At 58.2% G+C, this 22187-nt stretch overlaps 1 protein-coding gene across 3 annotated transcripts in view; it reads left to right on the top strand.

Annotated features, from left to right (window-relative positions):
* The window catches only part of ITPKB (inositol-trisphosphate 3-kinase B), a 97143-nt gene that overhangs the window by 69615 nt on the left and 5341 nt on the right, over nucleotides 1-22187 (top strand). For all 3 annotated transcript variants that reach the window (XM_079912167.1, XM_079912168.1, XM_079912170.1), the window contains 4 exons: nucleotides 12758-12857; nucleotides 14203-14416; nucleotides 18727-18931; nucleotides 21048-21149. In XM_079912167.1, the coding sequence (XP_079768293.1) occupies nucleotides 12758-12857; nucleotides 14203-14416; nucleotides 18727-18931; nucleotides 21048-21149 (621 nt within the window). The remainder of the gene's footprint in view (nucleotides 1-12757; nucleotides 12858-14202; nucleotides 14417-18726; nucleotides 18932-21047; nucleotides 21150-22187) is intronic.

Below are 22187 nucleotides of genomic sequence, written 5' to 3'. Positions count from 1 at the left end.
TGAACAGCCCTGGTCGGGAGAGGGAGGCCGGGTGACTCAGAGCCGGCATTAGAGTTGTTCCTCAGCCTCTGGTGGGCAGGGCTGCAGCAGCTGGGTTTCTGAGCCTCTGCGAGTCTGCCTTCCCATTTGCTGAGCGCCGTTTAGCCACAGGCAAATCAGTGTAATCTGTCAGAAATATGAATTGCACCAGTATGTCTTGCTGGGAAATATTTTCTAAATATAGCTAAATATTTGATACTGCACATGATTTGTTCTCATGTGGTATTCATGCTCTTCCTGAAAAGTTTCCTTGTTAGAAATTCCTTTGGTGGGAGTTCCCCCCAAATCTGACTTTGGAGTTAGTCCAGAGTAAGCCCCTTACCGAATCCCTTACCAGTGCTTTCTGGGTTCTCCGAAACTACTTAAAAGGTAGTATTTTGTCTGTGAATGTTCTTGGCCTGGAGAAGTAAACTTTCAGCAAACTGGAGATTGAGGAAATCTTATCCCTTCTACTATGTACACAGTAGGATCCTTAGGTTCTCAAATTTACAACCAGAAGATTTTCGATCTCAGAGAATCTCGGAGAAAATACAGGAGCTGCTAACACAGGAGAAGCTTGTTTCCGTAAGCAGGGCTGTGCTTGTAAGAGCTGGGGGCAGAGAAGAGGACTTTTCTGATTCTGCCTCATTTTGCAGAAAACTTCATTTCAGATTGCTGGCTTAATTTAAATGTCATCTTCCAGCATGGGATGAAGCAGTCTGTTTCCACATGGGCCACCTGTCAGAGCCCATGAGCCCTGTTGCTGGGTTGAGCCTCCCTGGGAACAGGCAGAGTTACTTCCTTCAGACTTTGGGTCCGTGGGGGGGACTGGGGCGGTGGGAGGGAAGGGTCTGCAGGAAACAGAAGGACCGCTGGTGGCTTCCGTGCGAGGCCGCCTCCTTATGTGCCGCCTCTCACACCCATCCTAGAAGGGCTCCTGGGCATTCTGGACTTCCAGAAAGTCTCTGTTTAAGGCCAGCCCCCAGCTCCTCCAGGGTTCATTTCATGGCAAGGAATCGGCTAGTTCCTGGGGACCCACTGCCTGCCGTCTGTGGCCTTCACCCTCTGCCCTTTCCTCTTGGAAAAGTGGCCCCTGAAGGCCAGGGCTGGGATAGAGGAGGAGGTGATCAGACCCCGCTGCTAATTCTGCTGAGCCAAGGCAGAGTCTCCTCCTGTGTGTTTCATCCCACAGACAGTCTCATGCCCTCAGGGGGCTTACAGACCAGACTGGACACATGAGAGGTTTGTAGGGTAGGTGGTATTCCCATTTTACAGATAAGGAGGAAACTGAAACTCAGAGAGGTTTGGTAACTTGCCTGATACCACCAGCCAAGAATAACAGGATCTAAACCTAGGTTTATCCGGCTATAAGTTTACATGTTACAAATGACCAATGAGGCAGCCTAGCAGAGTGATGGAGAGCTTGGACCCTGGAGCCAGACTGCCTGGGTTCAAATCTTGGCTTTGCCACTTATCATGTGTAGAACCTTGGGCAAGTTGCTTAATGTCTCTGTGCCTCAGTGTCCCCATCTGTAAAATGGGCTAATGAGATGACCTGTGTGACAGGTTGAGATATTTGTATCATGCATACATAATACTTATCAAGCACTTGGCATCGTGTCTGGCTGTAGAAAACAGTCGAGACATATCACCTATTTATTACTAGAACAGCCCACAGTGCTATTGGCTCCACCGTACTGCCCGTCTGGCCTTACGTCTTGTGAGCTGAGAAGGAGGGATTGAGCTGCAGGAGCTGTGTTGGGGCTGGGGGTGTCATGACCGGCCCCTGTGAGGAAGTCGCCCAGGAGGGGCACTGGGGGTGCTCAGCCGTCCCAGGCCTTCGGTGCCAATTGTCTGTTGACCAGTGAAGACCTTCAGTAAATTTCCACCCTCTGTAACTCGGCCTTGTTTTTTGCATTTTAACCAAAGTAAAAATAAAATCTCTGGGGAGGGGTGGACGAAGCGGAGGGAGGAAAGGGACCTGGTGTGTGTCGCAGGGGCCGCCTCCACCAGCTGGGCAGGGCTCTAGATGCCCTTTCCCAGAGGAAAGGCTGAGCCTTTCTGTCCTGTGAGCTTTGTCCGTTAGGAAGTCAGCTGCTAGAGGCTGCCATTCCCCATCCCCCAGGGCTCTTCCTCAGCCCCCTGGCCACTCCCTGTTTCCTGCAATTGTTGCCTCCCCCCAGCCTCGGCTCCAGCGTCCCCGGCAGGCTCCTGGTGTGAGAGGTAGGCTAGGCCCCTGCGCACCAAAGCATTTCCTTTGCTTTCAGCTGCTTCCCCTCTCTGGCCTCTTTCTTCTAGCACTCCATTATTTTTAGTTCTTAAGAAGATGAAGTCCAGGAGGGAGGAGGAAGGAGAAGCCAAGCCTGTGACCTTCTAGATCAGAGATGGAGCATTTGCCGGGCCTTCCTGGTAGGGAGTATTTGGAGCATTTCCATTTTGGGTGAAGGATACCTCCATTCCTTGGTAACCAGAAAAAAAGGCTGGTTTGGCAAGACTGTGAGCCCCTTTGTTGCCAGCTCCTGTAAAGTTAGGAAGAGGGAAGGAGGGTGGATCTGGAACAGTCATTGGGAGAAGTGCTTTCTTTGCTGGGTTGACTAACCAGAGTGAACGAGTGTCCTCCAGACCCTTATGTGTGCATGTGAAAAGGCCCTGGGGCCGGGGCCCACTGTCCTGGAGGCTGGTGGTGTGTAGTGAGCCCCAGGCAGATTGGACAGGAAATCCCCCCAAGTCTTCCCCCTGGAGATGTCTCTGGAAAGCTCCAAGCTTGAGCATGCCAGCATAAAGAGGTACGAGCTGGTGGAGATTCCAGGAGATGGAATCAATTCCCAGGAGATGGCACGCAGCAGGGCCTGAGCCCCGGCCGTGTGACGGACCTGTAAAATGTTCTCGTCGGTCACGCAGCTGATAGTATTGGGCTCCCACTATGTGTCCAGCCTGGAGGGGAGTCCAGAACAAATTCTGGACAAATTCCGGTTCTCCAGAAGCTTACCCTCTGATGGGAGACACAGCACAGGACACAGGGATCACGAAGTTCTCAAAGCCTCTCCTGCCAGCGGGGAGGGTTCTTGGAATGGCCTGTAGCTGGTCTGAGAAGCTTTATGGAGACGGTAGGGCCAGTTCACGGACTCCAGCACCATCAGCTGTGGGGACAGGTGGGGTGTGGATAAAGAAAAGGAGGGGGGAGAACACTGCAGGTAGAACACCTGCGGGAGCGGGGACCTAGAGGTGGGGTGGGCATGGGACAAGAAGGTGGCCAGCCCTGCAGGATCAGAGAGGGCGTCCGAGAGCGTGAGCGTAGGAGAGGAGGATGGGCAGGTGTCTGGGGCGGCCCTCTGTCCCTGGTGGGGGCCTTGATCCCGCCTGTAGGTGGTCAGGGAACTCTTGGTGGCCAGTCGGGCCAGCTGGGCCTGGGTGGACTCCTCAGGCAGGGATTCTGGAGGATGGTAGGGGAGGGAGAATGGCAATGAGGGATGGACCCATGTGTGCCAATCTGGGTGCTACCCTTGTCCCAGAAACTGGGCCTCTGGTTGCGACAGGAAGAAGGCAGCTGCTCAGGGTTTTCCTGGCCCTCAGGAAGGGCCAGCCCGAGCCGAACACTTGCATCAGGAGCTCCCATTTTTCAACAGGCGCTCTGGGCCCTGCCCGGGTCCTACGCTCCAGACCCGGAGCAGAGCAGCCCTCTGATGCGACCAGCAGTGGAGAGGACAGAGCACCCACCCTGAGACCACAGAGCTGGTCCCTGCCTCTCAGGCCCTCAGTAGCCAAGGGGTCCGGGCCTGCAGGGGCTGGTGAGGGCCCGGCCGTCCTCATCCTCCTGCCCTAGAGCAGCCGCTGATGCTGTGGGAGGTACGTCGCCCACCCCACTGCCCTCAGCGTGATCTGTGGGTGGGTTCCGTGCAGGACAGGTGAGGAAACGCTGTGCCAGCCGTAGACCCTGAACCGCTCATCTTGTGGGAGCACCGTGTGGGGCGGGGAGAGACGTAGGGATGAAATTCAACGTTACTCAGGTCTTTCTCAAAGAGTGTTTCTGCATTCGGTTTTTAGGGGAGTTTCCTTGTCTGTTAAAGGGGAAAGACGGTTAGTCTTAAAATCCAGATGCTTATTTTTAGCCAGAGCTACCTGCCCTGCCAAGTCCTTGGGCTTTGTTTCTCCTACCCTTGGTGTCTTGGTTTTGAAAGGCCTTCCCTCCTCCGCTCCAGGCTCCCAGCTCACTTTGGCAGGGGTGGGTTTGGCCCCAGCCAGGTTTCTAACCAGGCCTCCAGGACGGAGCTATTGAGCCAGGGGCCCCTACCTGCCTGGGCTTGCACCCAGCTGCCGTGTCAGGAGGGCCCTGCCAGGGCGAATACAATGAACAAAGTTGTCTTGCCCTGGCTCTGCCTCCTGGGAGAAGCACAGCCTTTTCCCCAGCGAAGGAAAGAACGATCACTAGGGAAACCCAAACTGCTTTTTTAGAAAGACCAAAAGAAGAAAAGAAGGAAGAAAAAAGCATTTTTTCCAAACATGGACAACTCAGTGCCTTTTGCTCAGACTTCTGCAAGGCCAGAACAAAGGCACTGACACAGAATGAACCTTCCCGGGCACGGGCGTCTTCACCCACTTTCAGCGCTTTGTTAATGTGTCTTCCCAAAGTGGGTGTCAGTGAGACTGTTCTGGGAACCACTTGGAAAGGAGGTCAAGGCGGGTCATTATTCAAGCCTGCCCCATCTGAAAGGTCACTCTTTTGACAAAGCACTTGCTGTTTATCTGAGGCTATTTTTTAACTGGAGGAGAGACGATGGGGGCCCAGTTACCCTGTTGGCTGAAACAAAACAAAATCCTCGGAGCAAACCAGGAAGCTGTGTGACCTTGAGCAAGTTACTTAACCTCTCTGAACATGTTTCATCATTTGCAGAATGTAGATAAGCATCAGTGCTGTGAGTGAGGATTACATGAAATATTAGCATAGTACCTAGCAACATGTTAGGCATTTAATATGTGATTTCTCTGCCTCTTTCCCTGGACAAGCCAGGTTATCACCACTAACCAGCACATATGCACAGGCATCATAGACACATGCACACGTGTGCAGCAAGGCAAAGGATTCTGGCAATATGGTCCAGAGATAATTTCCCTTTTCTGATATTTTAGAGATTTCCCTTCATCTCTTCCACTCAAAAAAAAAAAAAAGGATACTCTTTATAATTATCTAAAAATAAAAGTTTGGCAAGTGCTCTAACTATTTACATAAAAAGGGAAGTACTGGAGGAAAGAGCAGAATATTAGGGGAACAGCTCAGATGGGAAAGGGGTTAAGAAGAGTGTGTAAACCCTCTGTATAAAATGAAATCCGTTCAGCAGTCTCACTGTTTATTATGTACTTCGCTGGTGCCTAGCAGAGTTCCACACGTGTGAAGTGGCGTTCTTTGGGGAACTCTTCTTTATCCTTTTGGCAACTTTACTGATGACCTTCTGAACCAGAAACTGGTGTCGAGGCACCTGGACGCCGGCCGGCTCTGCTCTCCCTGAGTCACAGAGCTCGAGGCCCCAGGAGCTGCCCTGTGTGTTCGCAGTTGCCATGAACATCCAAAGGGAAGTTTTGTAAGCAATTAACCACACAATTAGCTCATCTTCTTGCCACCGGCAATGACTGACCCTATGGAAGTGCCCAGCGGATTTTTGCCAGTCTCCTATGCCTTGGAGGAGAAAACTGTTTCAATTAAAACAAAACAAAACAAAATAGACACAGAAGTACAAACAAAGTGAACATCTAAGGTTCACCTGTCCAATGACGGTATACAGAGCACCCGTGTACATGTGTACCACCTCATCAGTTCTCTCAGAACTGATCAGGTAGAGTGTGCCTCAGGGCAAGTGTGATGTTATCGTGCCCAGTTTACAGGTGAGAACGCTGAGGTCGGAGAGGTTCAAAGGCTTGCTCACAGCTGCAGCCGGGAGGTGGCAGAGCCAGGGATCGTTCTAGCTCCAAAGCCTGGGTCGTGTGCTGTCTTCTGGAAACAAAATCCAACACTGTGGCCTGCCTCAGAGGCAGAGGATTTTAAACACACTCGAGACGGAGGGGAAGAGTGCGTCGCTTCAGCCTGAGTTTGCAGGGCGGAAACAGCGGCAAGCCTGGCAAAGCCAGCGGGAAGGGAAGCTGCAGGAAGGGCCGGCTGCCTTGGGTAAAGAGGCTTTGTCAGGAGCTGTCTTCAGGAGGCCTGCTTCTCCGGACAGGAGACAGTGCAGGCACTGCTGGGGCCGACAAGAGGGCAGCAGAGCCCGCAGGACCCTGGAAACTTCAGCTTACTTCCAGAGGCTCTGACCAGGTTCCCGCCTGCAGGCCTAGCTGACTGGCCCTGGTGGCCTCTCCTGGACCTGCGGCAGGGGGTTGCCAAGTATCTGGCGGAGCCAGCTGCTGGGGATCCTGGCTGTCGGGAGGGTACACTCGCCCAGAGGAGAGCTGGGGTGCAGGCGTGCCCCGGGCACTGTGGGAGCACCCAGGAGGGACAGCTCGAGCAGAGGAAGGGCCTCCGGTGTCTCTGAGCTGCCTGGGGGTTAGCGGAGTCCTTTGCCTCCACTCCATTGCTTGCAAAATATTCCTGGTGGCGGAAGGTGTCACCCTTGCGGTGTCTGAGGGTGGGTGAGCAGGGGTACATGCGGCGAGCCAGGGGTCGCCTGCAGAATCTCCTGGGCCTGAGAGAACATGTGTTTCCTGAACTGCAGATACCTCCGTGTGTGGATGGGGGAGGAGAGCTAGGCCTGCAGACATCCTAGGGCATGTGAGGCAGTCCTCCAGCAAAGGAACAGCTGGCCCCCACGTCACCACCCCTTCTGGGCCGTGCATATCATGAAGCTGATCCTGATGACAGCTAAAGTGTCCTGTGAGTGGGGTGCCTAGAGGCCCCCTCAGCCCCCAGCCTTGGCTCTGGGTCCCTGCTTCCCCGCCTTCCTCTCCTCATCTCCACCAGTCCTTTTGGCCTGTTTGATGGAAGTCAAAGAAAGGCCTGCCTCTGAGGTCATCCACTTAGCCTTTTTATTTAAGGCAGTGTTCCCTGCAGCACGAGGCGGATGACTGGCTGGGGGAACCAGCCAGAGGGTGGCGTTTACCCAGGAGCCATTAGCATCCCTGGGAGGCTTGGAGTCCGGTTTAGATAAACACAGAGTCCGAGACGCTGCCCAGGCTTCCTCCCTTGGGCCCCACTGGCCAGTGGACCGTTTCCACGCTGGGCTCTCAAGGGCTCTGGGTGAGTCCAGGCCAGAGGGATGAGAAGCTGCCCTTCCTCGCCAGGGCTGCCCCGGGCGCCCTGAGGCTCTGCGTGCTGAGGGGAGAGGTCGCCACACGGGGGTATGGGCCGTTAGGGAGTAGATGCATGTCTGCTGTGAGACCAGAAGTCTTCGGGCAAAGAGGAGGAGGGAAAAGTGAGAGCCCCCGAGCCTTCCAAGGGCACCAGTGGCTGCAGAGGGCTCAGCTGGGGTTCTGAAACTCCCTTTCCAGGTGACTTCTGTCACCTCAAGCTTAAAGAGGGGTGGGGTTTTGTTGTTACTAGGCTTTTTCTCCTGCTACAAATCCCTCTCCACATTCTCTGAATATTTCAGCTCCTGTCAAGTCAGGTATGAAGGGAGGGAACTGCCCAGAGCGGCTTCAGAGCCCCAGGCAGTCTCCAGCCGCTCTGAGCCGTAAAGGACCAGCCTCCACTCCCCAGGCCTGGCTCTTTTCTGATCCTTTTGAGCTCCTCTGTGTGAATGAGGGCCCTACCTTTTCCTGTGCAGCCGAAGCAGAGAACATGACCCCACCTCTTACAGAGCGAGGTCAGGGCTGTAACAAAAAGGCCCTGCCTTCACTCAAGTAGAAAACAGCGGAACAAAACCAGTGCTTATTTCACCCAGGAGTGCAGGCGTCTAGGGATTTGTGGAGCTGGGCCATCCAAGCCCAGGAGCCCGAGGTGTCACCTGAAAAACCTCACTTCTGGTCTGCAGTTGGCTTACACCCAGCACAGAATCAAGGTGAGGGCTGTGTGTCGTCAGCCCGCCCTGTGGCTCCTTCCCTGCACAGGAGGCAATCGGCTGTGTGGGGCTTGCCTTTCCCTTGAAGTGCTGCCCGAGAACATCCCAAGTGTAACATTCCAGCCACAGTCTAGGGGCGATTAGCTGGTCTGATCTGACTCATGGGAGAGCCTTGTGTCACCTGGTAGCTAAGCTGGAAGTGGCACCTGCCCAGCCCTGGAATGAGACCTATCTGGGGTTTTGATGGCCAGCTGTGGAGCCTCTCCCGAAGGCTCTGGGCTCCTCTGCTGAAGAAGCAGCCGGAAGACCCCCTGCCCCGGAGCACTGTCCTGCCGGCCCAGCGGCCTGGCTGCCCAGGGGAACCTCCTTGAAGGAATCTCCTGGTCCTTCCTGCCCGATCTTCTGTCCCCATCCCCTTGCCCAGCGTGCTCTGGGCTGGAAGGACCCCTGCTTGTTGATAGGCACAGCAGTTGGTGAATCGCTTTGAGGCTCCCAGGGTGATGTGGCAACCTACTGGCGGGGAGGAGAATGGAATGACTTTGGGGAAGCAACTCAGCTTGTAAGATTCTTCATCTTACAGAGAAAAGAATCCTATCTACCACCAGGTTGTTTGAAGATGAGAAACGAGGCCATAAGGAGCCCGGTCCAGCTCCTGTCACACAGTGAGAGCCCATAGGGATGAGTCGTGAACGCTCACGCCAGGCCCAGTGCTGGGGGAGGCTGGCCATCTGTGCGTCCTGTTGCACATCTAGGGAAAAGAGCCCTGCCGGTGAGATGACCACTGATGCCAGCTTGCAGGGAGTTTCTAAGAGCCATTCCCTTTGCTCTGTCATGCCCAGTGGACTTAGGAAGAACACCCCAGCTTATCCATTAGGTGGGCCATCTTATCTATCAGATCCGCGTGTAAGGAGCGTGCCAGGGTAGAGCTTGGCGGAGTCAGCTGGCCGACTCGTCAGACTTACACAGGAGGACCCCGCCACCCAGAGAGGCCAGGGGGCCTGGCAGGCATGTGGAGCTCTGGGGGGCGTTCCAGGAAGGGTCAGCAGAGGGTGTCCAGACGACCCTGGTGATTGGGAGGTGACGGAGGGACGGGGCCAGTGAAATCATCCGGCAGCCAGCGCTGCCGCAGGGGAGGGACCAGGTGCCCTTTGCCACACCGTGTTCACGGCATTTGAGAGCTGCCTGTGTGTCTGACACAGCTCAGCTTGAGAAATTCGAGACCTGGGACTGTAGTCTGATTGCAGAGAAGTGACTGAGGCTAATTGAGACTCTCCCAGGAGAGAAAAGGGGATCAATTCCTCTGGATGGGATTCTTCCAGGTTGTTGGGCTGCCCTCCTTTCTTGCCTCGTCGGCTGTCTTTGGTGGGGAAGAGGCCTGGTATCCATTCCTGAGGACTGCGTCCTCCTCCAGCGAGGGGCTTGCAGGGAGACTGTTAGCCCAACTGACCCTCTGGGACCCACCACCTGGAAGCGGCTTCTGCCTAGAGTTGGTGGTTCTTAAATGGGTGCTGTGGTCTCCCGGGCATCGTAAGGGAATCGATTCTCTGTCATCTCCTGCCCTTCTGTTTCTCTCCACTCCCGTGGGCCGGGGGTAGGGGCGGTGGTCACCCTGCCGCCGTCTTTCCTGGGCCTTTCCTGGACCTGCGTTTCTGTTTAATGTTTGGCAGCGACTCTAGGCACTGCCTGGGTGCCGCTATTTAAAAACCACAGGAAAACCCCCTGCTTGCTGCTGCCAGCACAGTCGAGAAACCCCGCCCCAGTGGAATATTCCACCTTGGAAGCAGGGGGACTCTCTGGCCTTGGCCATGTGGGGCCCAATTTTCATGTTGAAGAAATGCTCCCTTGTGGAGGAGGTGTGGGGAAGAGGAAGCTACGCGGGAAAATGCCCCATTTACTCAGAGCTCAGCCGTGTTGGGAGGCTCTCGGGTCCCGCGAGCCATCAGAGGACCCCGCCCTGGAGCACCCCTCTCCTTTCTGGACCCCTGAAGAGCGGTCCGGGAACTAGAGTTTTCGCAGCTCAGATGCCCTTGCTGGACTCGAACGTGGCTGTTCTCGCCCAGCTCTTTTCCCTCCTGCCTCCCGGGTCCCAGGCCCACTGCCCAGTGTGTCCCCGTGGATCCGCAGAGAGCTGCATCCTGGCAGGGTGGGTTTGGTCCAGCCCCAGGCTCCGTGACCTTTATTCCTGAGTAACTATGGCAACACCGCCACTTGGCTCCGGACTGACTGTTCCTGGGATGACTTCAGGGGCACCCCTCCTTGAACTCAGACCACTAAGACTCTTCCACAAACACCCCTGTGCCCATGAACTTCTAATGGCTTTACCTCTGGGGCTCGCAGACGCAGCCAGGACTCAGGCCCAGGGCAGCCTGCCTCCCCAACACCACACTCCCCAGAGTCCCAGCGTCTCGGCCCCGCGTGCAGAGCTGGCCTCGCCCTCTAACCCTTATCAGCCACTGCTTCCGGCTCCCATTCCCAGCACATCCGGCCCAACTGCTCCAAAGCCCAGTCCCGGACCTCTGTTCCCACAGGCCCCGCTGCCTGCAGTAGTCTTCTTCTGCTCCGTCGATTGTGCCCCCAGCCTGCGTCTGTGGGGTCAGCCTCTGTGATGACCTTCCTCCCCAGCAGGCATCCAACTTTGCAGACCCCCGACCCCGGCAGCGGGACACATCCTCCCCGGGTCCTCTGCTGGCATCGCATCTGCAAGTGCAGTAGGAGGTGACACGCTGCAGCTGGGTGATCGTGGCCTCTCTGGTCTTCCTCTGAGGGGCCCTTGCTCTTGGGATGCGAGAGGTCATTTTTCAGAGTCCTAGAGTGTCCACTGATCCAGAGAGCGTGGGGGGGACCAGTTGTCCATCCCTCACTAGACAGATGAGGAAGCTGAGGCCCTGAGAAGGGGGCATGGAGAAGGGCATTGTGGGTTTAGTGGTCCCCTGATGGGGGAGTGGCGTGGGATGGGGTCCGCCCGGGATGGAGAACGCTCTGCCCTCCCCCTCCTCCCACCCCACTCTGAACCCGTCGGAGCCTCGTCCCCTCTGAGCTCTGTTGCAGGGGTATGACCAGCAGGTGGTGAGAGCTGTGCGCTTCTCTTCTGGACAAACCATCACTTGGTTGGTCATCTCATGTAATTAGGTTTTCCCATTGCTGCCCTCGTGCATTGTCTGTCCTGAGTGTTTGTGCAGCCTTCTGGGTGCTTAGATAAGAAAAGCTGGCTTTCCTTAGCCTTCTTCGGAGATCTCCATCAGAAGGATCTAGGAAAAACACCCTTGTCGGTGAGGCCGGTCCTTTGTCACGTGGCCTGGCAGAGCGCTGCCCTCGCTTTAGACTAGGTCTTGGCGGTGGAGTGAGGGTTTCTGGGGTGGGGTAAACATTGCCAGGCTCGGTAGGGAAGAATTCTTCTCCTTAAACAGATTTTAACTTGAAACCTTGATGACAGAAGCAGCTGAGTCTCACCAGAGAGAAAACAACAAAGGAGACTGATTTAACCTCGGGCTCCAGCAGCTGGAGTCAGTCCAGCAACCTCAGCGTGGCTGCTAGCGGACGCTGCAGGACAGAGAATGAGGACCCGCCTCTCCTGGGGTCCACTGTCCAGGCAGGACCACTCCTCACCTCCCTCTTCTGTAGAATTCCCAGCTTCTCCTTCCCAGCGCAGAGCCTTGGGGGTTTACTGTCTGGTTTTGCTGGTCAGAGATCCGCTTCTCAGGAGCTTGAAATGCTTCACTTCTCATCACTCCCTTCAGGGGCTCATGTCTGGGGACACTTGATCTTCATGTCTACAGCCCGTTCTTATTAAAGTAACTTAGGGATATTTTTATAGAGAGAAATGTTTATAGCTGGGGATAAAAAGGATTTTCTTTAAAGTAGTCATATAGGTGAAGGTTTAAACGCGGCTTTATCACTTGCTTGTCTGAGGCTTGGGTTCTGCAAATGGAAATAATGATTACCTTGCATCCTTGCTGTGAAAATAAAATAAGAAGGTGCTCAATAAATGTTAGTTCTCCTTTCTGTCCAAGGAGCCCCTCCTACACACACACACACACACACACACACACACACACACACACACGAGTTTTTACTTAAGAAATGTCTTGAGAAGGAGAAGTGCAGTGGAGAGAGAGCCCTGCGGGCTGGCTCACCCCTGTGTGCACCAAAGCCTTGGAGGCTCTGCTGTCCCCGGGGAGTTCCCTTTAAAGTCTCCTCAAACCTCTCACAGGCAAGAGGTGCCTCTGCTGGCATCGCATCTGCAAGTGCAGTAGGAGGTGACACGCTGCAGCTGGGTGATCGTGGCCTCTCTGGTCTTCCTCTGAGGGGCCCTTGCTGTTGGGATGCAAGAGGTCATTTTCCAGAGTCCTAGAGTGTCCGCTGATCCAAAGAGCATGGGGGACCAGCTGTCCATCCCTCACTAGACAGATGAGGAAACTGAGAGGGGACACAAAGAAAGGCAGTGCGGGTTTAGCTGTCCCCTGATGGGGAAGTGGCGTGGGATGGGGTCAGCCCTGGATGGAGAACGCTCTGTCCTTCCCTTCCTCTGTTCCCAGAGCCTGTCAGATCCTTGTCCCTTTGATTCTGGGTGTTTTGCTCAGCCTGTTTGTAGCATGGGACAAAGCCCATAGATGCATGCCACGTAGTTGATGGAGGTGAAGTCCTCAGACTCACCTCTTGTCCTGTGCCACAGGCAGGGGGTTCCCTGGTTTTGAATTCATCCTAACCAGAAAGTAGTAGTTGTGTTTCTAATGGAGAGCTTTTCGTTTGCTTGTTTCTAGAGCAAATCATGGAGGAAAATAAAAAACATGGTGCATTGGTCTCCTTTTGTCATGTCCTTCAAGAAGAAGTACCCCTGGATCCAGCTGGCAGGACACGCAGGTAGCCACAGCTCTCCCGGACTTTCTGACAGGATGTCCGGCTCTCTGGGGAGGCGTCCAGCGCGTGTGGGGGACGGGCCTGGCCCTGGATGCTCCCGGGGATGAAGCATCTGAACAGGTGCTCCCCGAGAGGCTTCGTGGTCTGCAGTCGCAGGCGTACTTGAGAGACGGGCCTTAACACTGCCTCAAAAATGCACATGGACACCCGCCCTCTCCACAGTCTGTGCCACCTCTCCACAAATCACACACATTCCCCCCTCAGTCTCTCTGTCTCTTTCAATCTCTTTCTTTCAATCTCTCTTCCATTTTAACTCAATAAAACAGTTGAAGTCATCAGTCTTTATAGCGTGCCTGCCATTTGTCACCTGGGACAAAGAGACAAAGCTAAGTGCTTCCCTGAGTGCCTGTTGTATCCCCTCATCAAGGTGCTCCTCTGGGTGACAATACGTATGTAGATATGGTGTCAGCCCCGAAGGAGCTCGTAGCTGGTGGGAGAGGCAGGCAGGTCGCCCCAAGAGTGTTAAGACGTAGTGGAGTACCGGCTGCAGTGGCCGTGCCCTGGGCTAGCCGTGAGGTCTCCAGGTGGCCCCTCAGTGACAGGGGAGGATGTCTAGAGCTGTCTAGCCCACTCATGGTGGTCCTTTGGTGGGCATCGTCCCCAGGGGACAATTCAGTGGCCGCCCGTGGATTTCAGGCCAGTACAGGGTCTGACATGTTTTTCTAAACCCTTAACCACGTTGGCCCAGACCCCAAGGCAGGTGGATGGACACCCTTCCTCAATACTTACCTGAGGGTGTGGCGCAGAAGGAACACCACCCAGCCCTGCAGACCTTGGACCGCTGCTTCTCAGCCGGTCTCCCTCTCCTGGCGCTAAATCCGGTTCTATCAAGGGTTCACCTCCACTGAGACCGGAGACACTTTCGTGGCTGGGAAGCAAGGTCGATGGTGGGGTTGGGAGGTGGTAGTCGCACAGAGAGGGGTGAATAGGCCCTGGCACAGACCTCTCACTTCGTCTTGCTCACCCTCCAGTGGTGAGCACTGGTGTACTTCCATCTTCAGAGGAGGAGCCTGGGGTCTGGGAAGTCCGGGAGCCAGCCCAGAGTTGCCGTCAGGGCACGGGGTGTGGCCGGGGCGGGGCGGGGACTGGGACTTGCACCCACTCCGCTTAAAGGGCTCGGTCCACCGGTGGAGACCTGGGCACACCTTCAGCCCCGTGCTTGGCGAGCTCCACAGCATCCCTGAGCGGCCCGGGCCCTGTGACGGAGGGCGTGTCTGGCAGGGGCGGGGGTCGGAGCGGGGAGGGCTCAGGCTGGGGACCCAGGGCCTCCTCCCACCTTGCTGTGCAGGGAGCTTCAAGGCGGCTGCCAATGGCAGGATTCTGAAGAAGCACTGTGAGTCGGAGCAGCGCTGCCTGGACCGGCTGATGGCCGACGTGCTGAGACCCTACGTGCCTGCCTACCACGGGGACGTGGTGAAGGACGGGGAGCGCTACAACCAGATGGACGACCTGCTGGCCGACTTCGACTCGCCGTGCGTGATGGACTGCAAGATGGGCGTCAGGTGAGCCAGGCTCCTCAGATGGGGCACACCCGCCCCTCCGCCCCCAGCTGGCCGGGCGGCAGATACCAGGCACGGCATTCCAGGCTTCCAGGAGGCCGGGCTTTCCGGGCTGTCCCTGAGGCCTCATGTGGACGAGGCCGGGCCAGGGGTCTGGTTGGACCCCGCTCTGGTCATCTCACATATGTGCTGGCTTTGCTCAGGACGGCCCCTTCCCTTCTCTGGTGAGCCAGGGGCCGGCGGGGGAGGGGCCGGTAGCCGGTAGCCGGTGGGACCGGAAAGGGGACCTGGTGGATGCGGAGCCTCCCCAGGGAGAGGGCAGAGGGAGCTGCCCATCTGGTCAGGTGGGATTGCTGGGGAGAGCAGGGGGCGGCTTCCCGTTAATGTGGGCTGCGAGGGGGAGACTGGAGTAGAGGCTGTTCTCATCCCACCCTCCCCCGCCCCCCGCCCCCCAACACCGGGCCAAAGAGGCAGCCGGTTAGCAGATTGTGTTGATTTGCCAGAAGAGACTTGCGCCTGTCCTAAGGGTGCGGTGGAGGAGAGAGGAGTGCAAGAGGCCCTGACAAGTCACCAGCTTGCCGCATTCTGGACCGGGGCTGGCGGTGACCCCAGCCCAGTGGCTGCGTGGTCCAGGGCACAGGGCCAGATGGGTATGTGGGCATGTGTGTGGAAATGGGTGTGTTCCCCGCCTCCCACCAGGCTCCGCCCAGAGAAGACCCAGGAGGGAAGGAGGCGGGAGGAGTGGGCTGGAGAAGACAGGATGGGGGGCAGAGCCAGGAGGACCCAAGCCCCGGGCGCCTGTGCTCTGGACCCTGCTTTGGCAGCAGGGTTTTCTCATCTCCTCTCAGACTCTGACCATTCCGTCTCAGGAGTCGTGGAGTAGGTCCTCCCCAGCGGGTCAGCGGGTGGTGAAGTCCTCTGAAGCCTCAGAGAGCCGCCGACTGCAGGTGCCCAGACGGGACGGCCAGGCGCGGGCCTCCTCCATCCGGCCCGCCGCTCTCCGGGGAGACCAGGCTCCCAGACGCAGAGCTCACAGCTGGAGCCTGCGTTTACCTTGGATGGTTTAAGCGGTTTTATTTCTTATAAGAGGAGTTTGAGAAAGGGGTGTGTGTGTGTGTGTGTGTGTGTGTGTGTGTGCGTGCGCACGCCCGCAGGAAAGAAGCCAAGCCAGTCAGTTTTCCTTCCTTCCTCATTCCTCCTGGGAATTGTGTCGTAAAATCAGACCCTGACCCTGCAGGCGGACCCGCTGTGTTCCCTTGGCTTGGCCCTGAGGGCAGGGACGAAGGGGTGGGGAAGTAGAGACCCCACTCTCTGCGCTGTCCCCAGCCTCTCCCTCCCTCCATCCAGGGCTCTCACCATCTCCAGTCCACAGGGAGAAGACAGAATGTCCCTCCAGCCACCCCTCGGCCACTGCTCTCCCCAGAGTCTTATTTCTGTCCCTGGAAGGCCTTCCCGTGGTGCACCAGGATGTGCCCTCTCAGGGGGAGACACATAAATATTCTGATCGGTATTCACTCAGACCAGGGCCAGAAAAAGTGCACCCTGTGGGTAGCACGTGTGGCCAGTCCTAAAAGGCTGCCGGGGTGCCCGTCTGTTCCCTGGGAGGCTGCTGGGGACAGGAGCCCCCTCTCTTACCAAGGCTGCCCCATCCCCCTGCCGCCTGGAGCTTCTGTCCCACTGCACCCAGGGCTCTCAGGAGAGACCCAGAGTGACCAGCAAGGCTGGGACGTGTTTAACCCAGTCCTGGGCAGGGCCGCCTGGAGGCTGAGGGAGGAGGTGTGTGAGGATCCCCTATGGAGGGGAGGAGGTAGGTCTCCCCAAGACCAGTCCCACCCCAGCACCCCCTTCCCTGTCTCACGGGTCCTGAGGACGGGGTGGAGCCCCTTCTGTGCTCCGAGCGCTGGGTGTTCCTTACAGCCGCCCTGGCAGATGGGCCACCATCCGGTCTGAGCAGTCCCTTTGACACCAGAGGCTAAGGGACTCCCCAGGGCCACGCAGCCACACAGCCTGCCTCTACACCAGGCCTCTGACTACCAGGTCGAGCCTGGGCTGCAGCTCGGCGCTCCCCAAGGGTTCTGTGCTTGCCAGAGGGAGGAGGCCACAGCCCAGGGCCACCACCAGCCCTGAGTCCGGGGCATGAGAGGTTGAGGCTTGTCACAGACTTGTCACAGTGGTGGAAGGGCTGGCTGGTCAGCAGACCCAGCCATGGTGAGGCCTGAGGGAAAGGTGATGCAGCCACCCGTAGTGTCCTAACGAGGGGTGTCTGGGGACCCCGGTTCCACATGGACATGAGCTCACGTTGCTCTAGGGCGTTTTCTTAGGTTTGACCCCGTATCTCTTGTGTGTCACGTAGCCTGCCGTGGAGAATCAGGAGTGTCTTCCCGACCTCTGGACCAGGGCGGCAGGTGGAGACCAGAGCTGTCTGTAGCACCTGTGCCCTGGTGGGAAGCAGGTTGGAGAGAGCGTGGTGGGAGGTGGATGGCTTTGGTGTGTCACCTGTTGGCTCCCCGTGGGCTGGCCGACCTTCCTGCTGGGGTGGGCAGGGTGGGCCGGGCCAGTGTCGGGACACCAGGGTTGGGGAGGCTTTGCAGCTCACCTCCCAGTGGATCCCTGACCCCACCACCAGGCTCGTGACCCCTGTGGGCATCTCTGCCCGGCCCTCTTCCTCTCCCAGAGAGCGAGCAACTCTGCCCAGACTGCGCCGCACGGGCCCTTTCTGGAGCAAGCCCCGTGTGGAAAGGGATTTGACGGTGAGGGCTGCCTCCTGCTTACGGAACTACTGAGAAGTCTCTGCAGAAGTGCAGCACCCATCCACCCGCAGGCCCTGCAGCACGCTCAGGAGCACTGGGCATGGCAAACCCTTTGCCCACCACACAGCACACACACACAAATACACACACGGGCCAGCATGACACAAGTCCACGCGAAAGCAGCCTGCCTCGCAGCTCTGCACTGTCGCGCTATCGGCACTGACCGGGCTCTGCACGCGGTCGTGTTCGTACATGCGCGTGGGCGTGCGTGGGCGTGCCTACAGTAGTGCGTGCATGCGTGCATGTGTGTGTGTGTGTGTGTGCGTGTGTGCGTGTGCAGGGGCGCAACCAAGGACAGAACCTCCGTATGGTCTGCATCACCCGCTGGAAGGTCCTAAACGACCAGACCCAAGTTCACCACCAAGGATTTGCTTTTTTCTTGAAAGAGTTGCTACAGTGGTTCTGGAAACTTATCTTTTAAAGGATTTGACCAGTCTGTCCTGGGTCCCAAGCCGGCAGGTTAGAGGTATGGTGGGAAGTGGTAGAGCAAGGCCCCGGGGACAGATGGAGAGTGGAGGCTGGGCCTGCTGTCACAGGCCGCCGTGTGGGCAACGCCCACGCACACAGGCCCAGGGAGAAGACTTCCCTCCACTCAACTGACGTTGCGGATTCCTGTTTCAGGAAGGGTCACGGGCAGCCGCTGAGCCCACTGTGGGGGAGAAGGGGAGCTTCAAATAGAAGCAGGGAGGAGGGTGGGCGTCTGTGATGTGCAGCAGGGGTGACTCACCCCGTTGGCGAAGGGGGCCAGGGAGGCAGCCTGGGGCCGGGAAGCCGGTCTCGGGCTGCCCAGATCCTGTACTGTCCCCAGTCCTGTTACCTCTGCCAGTTCCTAGGGGACCCTACCAGCCCGTGTGGAGGCCAGGGCGGTGAACAGTTTACTTGGCCACGTTGTCTTGAGGCCTGGGGTCTGAGGGGCAGGAAGAGCCCAGCACGTCTCTGTGGTAGAAGAAGAGCCCCGAGGCGTTGCCTCGTATCACGGGCTTCTCCCTCCAGCACTGGGGCCCCTTCAGAGGCCGCCTTCTGGCCTGAAGGTGCCCCCTCTTCGGAGAGAGCCCTTAGGCTGCCGGGGCACCAGGGAGATGTGGACGAAACGCACTCCGCGACTCACACAGGTGCTGGCTTACGAAGCCCTCGCCTCGTGGAAGGCAGCTGGGGGGACAGCTGGATCCTGGGGGGACCCGCCCTCAGCCCCCTGCGCCACCCTCACGCCAGCAGGACGAGCCGCCAAGCTGCCCCTCTTCCTCGCTCCTCTGCTGGTCCTGTGAGGTGCCCAGAAGGAAGAGCTCCTTGGGCTTTGTCGGGCCTTCCCAGCGCCCTTGGAACGAAGCTGCTCGCGTTAGGCAAGGCTGGCCCGTGCTCGGTCGACAGCCAGGCCCAGCGCAAGCAGATGTGCGCCTGTCCGGGACGAGGCTGACTTGGCTAAGCTGACTGCAGTCCTCGGGCAAGGCACCAGTGGGCCGCGCTCCGGCCACTGGCCCTCACGTGGCTTCCCCTCCCTCCCAGGACATACCTGGAGGAGGAACTCACCAAGGCCCGGAAGAAGCCCAGCCTCCGGAAGGACATGTACCAGAAGATGATAGAGGTGGACCCAGAGGCCCCTACCGAGGAGGAGAAAGCCCAGCGGGCTGTGACCAAGCCGCGGTACATGCAGTGGAGGGAGACCATCAGCTCCACGGCCACCCTCGGGTTCAGGATCGAGGGCATCAAGGTGAGGACAGCCTGCGGTGGCCTGAGGCTGCCTGAGCCGCCCCGCTCCTGGGTGGGGAAGCGACTGGGTCCTGGGGCTCCAGCAGCATTCACCCAGCGGTCCTGGATGCTCTCAAGACCCTACGGAGGCTGTAAGATTCCTCCCCATATGGGCCCAGGGCATGGGCAGCCGGCCCCAGGGACAGACATCTGGGGAAACTGGCCTGCTCCTTGGTCTGGGTCCGGGTGGGATGGCCACGTAGGGGGCTGGGGCCTCGGAGCAGGGCTGGCTTCTAGCCCCACCCAGCGTTGAGCCCTCCACCGAGGGCCCTACATCTAGCCCAGACCATGCCCAGCACAGAACCCCACCCACCCAGGAGGCGGCTTGCCGCGTGCCAGTGCCGGGAGCTGGCTCCTTCTGCCCAGGGCCCGAAAATCGGGACTGGCAGTGAGATACAGCCAAGGGAGGGAGCGCGCCGGCTGCCTCTGACGTCCGAGCCATCTGCCTGGGAGGCAGAACGAGGCGCTGCTCCTCCGGTCACCAAGCCCCTCTGGGGAGGCTGTACCGAGGCCACCCCCAGGGTCGGGGCCGCCTCAGTGTCTTTTCTTTCCTCTCACTCTCCCGGGAAGGGCCTGAGAACGCTCTCCCTAGACCCAGGCTCCCACACGCCTCCTTTGCTGCTAGATGTGAGAGCCTCTGCTCAGACACACGCTTCACCCCAAGGAGCGGGGCTGTGAGGCGCTGGCCCCTCGGTCTCGGGCAGCCGTCCCTCTCAAGCAGAGGACAGTCCGAGCATACTCGGGTTTCTGTTCTCTGCCCATTCTTGGCCCACGTTGGCCAGCCCTCGAGTCAGAGTAGGGCAGCGGGGAGCCCTGACTCACGAGCGAGAGAAGCCAGGACAGCCTCCTTGCCGATGGCATTGGCTGGAAGTTCCTGCGGGGCAGTGCCTGGCTGCCGATGGTTTCGAGTGGGGCAAAGTTTTCGCCTTCTCCTGTGACAGCTGCTTTACGACCTCCAGGCTGAGAAAGCCATCTGCCCCTCCCCTGTCTTCTGAAATCAGCTTTTGCTGTATTTTTGGATCCAGTGGGAGAGTAAATTATATGCTCATCCTCTTCCTCTTAAGGCTCCTTTCCTTTCTGTATCTGTTTGAAACAGTCTGCTTTCCCCTTGACCTCTCTCTCCGTCTCTCGCTGGATCTCCTGGTCTCTGTCCACTGTCCAGCTGCAGGAACGGCCGACAGCCCATCTTCTCGGGCTGCGGGCCACCAGCTCCGAAAGAAGCCAGCTGCCTTCACCAGCACACCCCCGCCTCCCCCGTCCCTGGTCCAGGAAAGGCCCTGCAGAGACCCCTGTGGGGAAGGCCCAGCCCTCGGCTCTCTCCCTCTGCCCAGGGTCCTGCCTGTTCTTGCAGAGGCAGCGACAGCGCGCAGCAACGGCGCTCAGCGCCACCCTGGTGGTGCACAGATGCACGTCTGGGGGCCTAGTAGAGCCAGCCTTTCTCACCCTTTGATCTTAAAGAACAGCTTTCCTCGTAGAGATGCTGAGCCCCACGTGCTGCCTGAACAGCCTGGAACAGACGTAGTACTGGGCTCAGGAAATGGAGCCATTCCGTGCGCTGGGTGGGGAAGGGAGCGGGATGGGCTGTGTTTTAGCCTCGCTTTCAGGGAGCCTAAGTAAGAGACCTTCCATTACAAGGGAATCGAGCTGAGCTTGGGGCGAGGAACGCCTCTCTCCTGTGGTGAGGGAGGGTGTCCCTGGGCAGCAGGGACCTTCAGGCACCCCGGTTCCAGGGACGTGGCCCCTCGTGGAAGCAGAGGCCCATGCATCTCCCTCAGCCCCCAGTTGCTCACACTCAGGACCCCCAGGATGGACGTGCGGGCCCCGCAGCCTCGCTCCTCCAGTCTTGGTCCAAGCGCCCCTCGGGCCTCCGGGCCTCCCTAATGCCGTTTACTCTGCCTGGGATGCTGGTGCCACCTGCTTTGTTCTCCTCAGCGAGGGCGCAGGACAGGCTCCCCCGTGCCGTGCGGTCGGATTGACCACGCGGCGCCTGCCTCCTTGTGCCCCGTGTAGGCACCTGGCTGCCCGGGGGTCAGCCTGGGGCTCGTGGCTCTGAGGCACTGTGTCATTCTCCTTCTCAGAAAGAAGATGGCTCCGTGAACCGGGACTTCAAGAAGACCAAAACGAGGGAGCAGGTGATTGAGGCCTTCAGAGAATTCACTAAAGGAAACCGGAACATCCTGGTGAGTTGGGTGCCCCCTGTGAAGGGGTCGGGCCGTGTGGTCTCCGGGCAGGGGTAGCTGCATCCCCTCTGGAGGTTCTTGCCCAGCCCGAGACGGAACCGAGGTTCCCACACAGAAAACCCTGGCCCCAAGCTTCTGCTTGGAAGGTGAAGAGGGAGGTGGTGTGGTTGTCAGCCCGTCCAGCGGGTGAACACGCGCTCACTCTTTCCCTTAGCCAGCAGCTCAGCTCCCAAAAACGTCTCCATCCCCTTCAGAGCAACCCTTTCCGATGCCCGTATTCCTCTAAGGCCAAGTATTGTGCCAAGTGCTCATCAAACCCTCGTAGCAGCCCTCTGCCGCGGGTTGGCATCCTTGTCCCCATTTTACAGATGAGGAGACTGAGAGGTCAAGGGCACACAGCTAGGAAAGGGGGAGCTGGAGCTCACACCCAGGTGGGCCGGCAGCCTGCTGGTCCCTGCGCTTCTAGGCCTGGCTGGGCCTCCGCCAGGCTGAGACTGAGTGAGGGAGGTGTGTGGGCATTGCGGGGCGAGGTGCCACGTCACCCTCCCCAGCCAGAACTGATGGGCTCTCTGAGCCTGGAGGTGTGGGTGGCAGAAGTTCACGACAAAGTGACTTCATTCACCGCAGGCAGGCTGCTGGACAGAGGCTCTGAGCACTGAGATCAGCTGAGGTAGGGTGTATTGAGTCCCCACACCCCAAGGACAGGGCGCCCTGTGACAATCAGAGACCTGGGTACCCCAGGGACCTGAGCCCTGGAGCCCCTGTGAGAGGCACCTTCCCCTGCACAGGCTCCCGGGATGCTGAGTGGGGAGGGCTGGACCCAGACAGCCTTTCTCCAAGGAGACTCAGCACTGGCTGGAACTGGGGAGTTTCCCTACCCCCCTTTTCCAGCTGGGAGACTTCGCTTGGCCCATGGTAAGAGCTGAGGCTTCAGTCACGGGGCAGGCACCCCAACTCTTCCATAGCTGGAGCCTCTGGACGCCGGGTCAGCGGCCGGGGAGGATTCCGGCTCCTCAGCAGTTTGCCACAGAACGCGCG

The sequence above is a fragment of the Stenella coeruleoalba genome, assembly GCF_951394435.1.
Source record: "Stenella coeruleoalba genome assembly, chromosome: 1".
Lineage (NCBI taxonomy): Eukaryota > Metazoa > Chordata > Mammalia > Artiodactyla > Delphinidae > Stenella > Stenella coeruleoalba.
The sequence above is the reverse complement of the archived record's forward strand: the minus strand, read 5'-3'. Positions and strand labels throughout refer to the sequence as shown.